The 4,883-nt window shown below is 37.5% G+C and overlaps 1 protein-coding gene across 1 annotated transcript in view; it reads right to left on the bottom strand.

The window, feature by feature from the left end:
• Positions 1-3,304, bottom strand: part of LOC117953951 (transcriptional regulator Myc-B-like) — a 5,873-nt gene extending 2,569 nt beyond the window's left edge. The window contains exons 1-2 of the mRNA XM_034887367.1: positions 3,010-3,304; positions 283-784 (exon numbers count right to left, since the gene is read on the bottom strand). Of these exons, the coding sequence (XP_034743258.1) occupies positions 283-784; positions 3,010-3,024 (517 nt within the window). The 5' untranslated portion in view covers positions 3,025-3,304. The remainder of the gene's footprint in view (positions 1-282; positions 785-3,009) is intronic.
• Between the last annotated feature and the right edge of the window lie 1,579 nt (positions 3,305-4,883).

Consider the following 4,883-nt stretch of genomic DNA (forward strand, 5'->3'; position numbering starts at 1 on the left):
TAAGGTCTATATAAAGAGACTTCAGATACAGTATTAGAGACCACTAAGGTCTATATAAAAGAGACTTCAGATACAGTACCAGGGACCACTAAGGTCTATATAAAGAGACTTCAGATACAGTATTAGAGACCACTAAGGTCTATATAAAAGAGACTTCAGATACAGTATTAGGGACCACTAAGGTCTATATAAAGAGACTTCAGATACAGTATTAGGGACCACTAAGGTCTATATAAAGAGACTTCAGATACAGTATTAGGGGACCACTAAGGTCTAGGTCACCAATGCTCACCTGCTGATCCGGCGCTCCGTCCGCGGCGCCGTTAGCGCTGTCTGTCCCGGTCCTGGTCCCGGTCCTGGTCCCGGTCCTGGGGGGGTTCTGTCGGGCGCGGAGAGACGCCAGCCTCTCCGACACCGCCTGCTCCAGCTTGGTGGCGGCGGCGAAGCTGCTGCTCCACATGCAGTCCTGGATGATGAAGGACTGGAGCAGGGCGGCGGGGGGGTGGCAGCGCTCGCCCAGCAGGTCCGAGACCGCCTCCAGGTGCTCGGCGGCGGACAGCGGGGCGTCCGAGAGGGAGGGTCTCCGGCTGGGGGACAGAGGGGGGGTCGGCAGAAGCTCGAACTTCTTCCAGATGTCCTCGCCGGGGCCCGGGAGGACCTGGCTGCCGGGGGGCAGGTAGAAGTCCTCCTCCTCGCCACCCACGAAGAAGAAGGGCTGGACCGTGTCGTAGTCATAGTCGTAGTTCCTGCCGGACCCGGGTAACACCGGCGGCGTTACGGCGGCCTGAGAGCAGAGGAAACACCAAACATAGGTTACAATAACTACCTTTAAGTTATAGCAAAGTAATATTTCATTCATAAAAAGGGATAGATAGATGGGTAGGTATTAGGGCTGGGCGATATATCAATATAAAAAATATATAGATATATTTTTTTTATGTGATATGGAATTAGACCATATCGCATATATCGATATAGTTCCAATTTACGCTGTGATCCTTCAAGCAAGCATCCGACCTGGCGCCCCCAGGGATGGATAGATGGGTAGCTAGCTAGATTTCCTGCAAGGAAATTGTAATTTCCAGCAAGAAATATACAGTATATAGAGAGAAAAGACAGTTTAAAGATGGCAATAATAACAATAATGTGCATTGATTCACTCTTTGTTAACCCTCGTGTTGTCGTCCCATTGACCTGCAACTTTGTGTTTTTTGGGGTTGAAATTTTAACATTTTGTTGTTCTTTTTCTACACTTTTCCACAATGTTTTTGCCAATTTTATTGTCACTGGACTTTCTTTTTTCTTTTCTTTTTTTATTATGTTTTTTGTCAAATTTTTGGAACAATTTCTTTGTCCCCTTTTCCAGTTTTTGATGTTTTTTTCTTCAACATTTGTCACTTTTTTGACTTTAAAAAAAACGATCTTTCTGATATAGAAAGTTTTTGTAAAATTTGACCCAAGGACAACACAATGGTTTATCATTTTGGGATGACTCCTGCAAGGAAATTGAAATTTCCAGCAGAAAAAAACAGCATAGAGAGAGAAAAGACAGCAATAATAATAATAATTATAATTATAATTAAACCTTTGGGTGTAAAAGGGACATTTGCCATAAATGATCAGTTAAGTTGATGATTTGGGAAAACAGGTTTCTGTTCTTTATAAAGATATACAAACAATGTTATCTCAATCACAAAGCAGTGAGTGAAAAGGAAAATCAAACTATTCAAGAATGAGTTTGATTGTCTTATCTCTTTAAAATGTGACTCAGAGTCTTTATCACCAGGAAGTTACTTTGAAATTTGTTATGTAAATAACTCAAAATTCTCTCCACAAAAAGGTGTATGTGGTTTTTATTATATGTGGTATTTAAAAAGTACATGCTGTGTTTTGGTTGTTTGGAAATGCAGTTTTAGGAATTGCAGGCAACGTTCGTCAAAACCACACTCACGGAACTCCACTCAAAAAACACGTATTTTAGTTTTAATTTCTTCGTAATTCTAATTTTCAGTAAGAAATATAACCCAAAGAGTAAGATTATTAATAAATAGTCGTGAAGCTATAATTCGGCGTGCAGGATTCCCCCAAATAACCTTCACGTGTTACTGTCAATGCCGTCAAAGGCTGTGACACTACAAGGGCAGATTGGGGGTCAATTAATTATTGACAGGTGACGCATTAGTGCTCAACCATAGACCGTTATATATATATATATATACATATACATATACATATACATATACATATACATATACATACACATACACATACACATACACACACACACACACACACACACACACACACACACACACACACACACACACACACACACACACACACACACACACACACACACACACACACACACACACACACACACACACAGTCTATGTGCTCTACTGATAAAAGTAACGTTATCAGCCTTTAGTTATCACACCTTTAACAATCTGATATAACTCTCAATACCTAAAGACGTACCGCAATAGGGCTTGTGACCATTACCAAGAAGGTGTTTTCTTTTAATTAACTCTTGTTAATTTTGTATTATTTGTTTCTTATGTTTTATGTAAAGTACTCCTAATTGCACTGCTGCTGAAATGTGCTATTGACATAAAATTGCCTTGCCTTAAATTCGGCCAAATTCGAAAATTGTCGTCAAAACAAAACTCCGTTACAAAAACAGTGAGTTTAATATTCTCCAGTTTGTAGTTGAGTGTTAACACCACGCAATGTGACTCTAAAACACATACTATTAATCAATAGAGTGCACTCTACAATTCGGCGTGTAAAAAGCATGCGAAAAACCTGCAAAAGAACTGTCACTATCAACATTATAGCACAAAATACAACAAAACCGCTGCAGCCAACGGTCACATCCCAAAACACGCAACTCCATTTTAACACCATGAAATCACGTTTAAAGTTAGAGCAACTGTAACGCAGTTTGTTGCCATGGTATAAACTAATTGCAGGGTTAAATTCGGCATATCATTTTTAATAACTCACCGTTATGACTTCCATAGAAAAGTTGCAAACTAAGTAAAAAAATCCAAATATTCCGCAAAGTGCCGGTTGAATCGTCACAGTGCGTTTAATCCAACGCAACCAGTGTCTCACGAATATATCCTTTCTCTCTCAATAACAGTAAATTATAAAAATACAATATTCATCTTTCAGTCATTGAGTTGCTGTCTCAGCGTGAATCATGACAAACCGCTGCTCTCGAGACATTTAATACCCGGCGGCTCGTGTGTTTTTCCTCTTCATCCGCCCACATGAGAATTTCGCGCCAAATGTGTGCTACGTAGTAAAGTAAAAAGACCCGTGAGCGCGTGACTGACAGCGTTAAAAATACATTAACACTTATTCTGCTAGCAACTGTTGTTTTTTTCTGAAAATATTGCGTGAAAAAGCAGCAATAACTTGCGTTGAATACGGGAACTATTTTCCTGCGCGGACGTGTAGCGCAGTGATTTAAGAGCGTGGTTCGTGTTGACAGTAAATGACGCTGCAGTGGCACGAAGTTCCGGGAAGTCTCAGTCATCCAGTGATTAAGTCAAGAAACATTAAATGTATCGAATAAAATAAATAAAAAATAAAATAAAAAAGTAAAAAAGAATAAAATAAAATTATAAAATTATAAAATTATAAAATAATAAAATAAATGAAATAAAAAGAATAAATAAAATTATACAATTATAAAATAATAAGATAAATCTAAATAAAAAGAATAAATAAAATTATAAAATAATAAAATAAATTAAATAAAAAGAATAAATAAATTATAAAATTAATAAAATAAAAAGAATAAATAAACTTGTAAAATAAATTAAATTATAAAATAAATAAAATTATAAAATAAATTTAAAAAAAGACTTAATAAATAAATTAAATAAAAAGAGGTAAATCTGACATGTTCTAGGACTATGTGGATTATTAAATACTACTTGGTACTATTAATTTTTGCAGCTTACATCCCCTTTATGTGTCCTGTATTTGTGTTTGTTATGTTGATATGGGCCTATATGCATATTTATGCATATATAGCCTATGTATATATATATCAGAAAAACAGGCTGATATTTTGAATTAACACTCGACAAAGATGAAATACAACTCCAGCCTAATATAGATATAGATTTGTTCCAATAATTTCCCAAGTAACATACGTTTTAAAGGAAACTTAATTCGCAGCTTCGCTTCCATTTCTTATCTTGAGGGTTTTAATTATTAATTTCTTTGATAATAAACATCCGTCGTCCTTCTGATGACTGTGAGCCCGTCAGTCAGGTCGTGGAATCGACTGTGATGTTTTATAGATGTTTTATAGATGTTTTAGAGATGCTTTCAGGAGGTTTTCTAGGTCTTTTCCTTATTTGGTTCCAGTATGTTTCTTTTCCCTTTCCTGTATGTGTGAGGACATTATTCAGTATTGTCTGATTTGTTGTTCTTTTGGACCCCAGGAAGACGCGGGTTGTCTAGGCAACAGCTAATTTGGATCCTTATAATAAAAGTTAAAATGAACGTCTGAACTCCTCCTGTTGCTAGTGAGACTCTGCTGTCCTCTGGAGGCTGCAGGGACTCACTGCTCCATACAGACCTTATGGTCCCTAATACTGGATCTGAAGTCTCTTTATATAGACCTTAGTGGTCCCCTAATACTGTATCTGAAGTCTCTTTATATAGACCTTATGGTCCCTAATACTGGATCTGAAGTCTCTTTATATAGACCTTAGTGGTCCCTAATACTGGATCTGAAGTCTCTTTTATATAGACCTTATGGTCCCTAATACTGGATCTGGAGTCTCTTTATATAGACCTTAGTGGTCCCCTAATACTGGATCTGAAGTCTCTTTTATATAGACCTTAGTGGTCCCCTA

The sequence above is a fragment of the Etheostoma cragini genome, chromosome 12 (assembly GCF_013103735.1).
Source record: "Etheostoma cragini isolate CJK2018 chromosome 12, CSU_Ecrag_1.0, whole genome shotgun sequence".
Lineage (NCBI taxonomy): Eukaryota > Metazoa > Chordata > Actinopteri > Perciformes > Percidae > Etheostoma > Etheostoma cragini.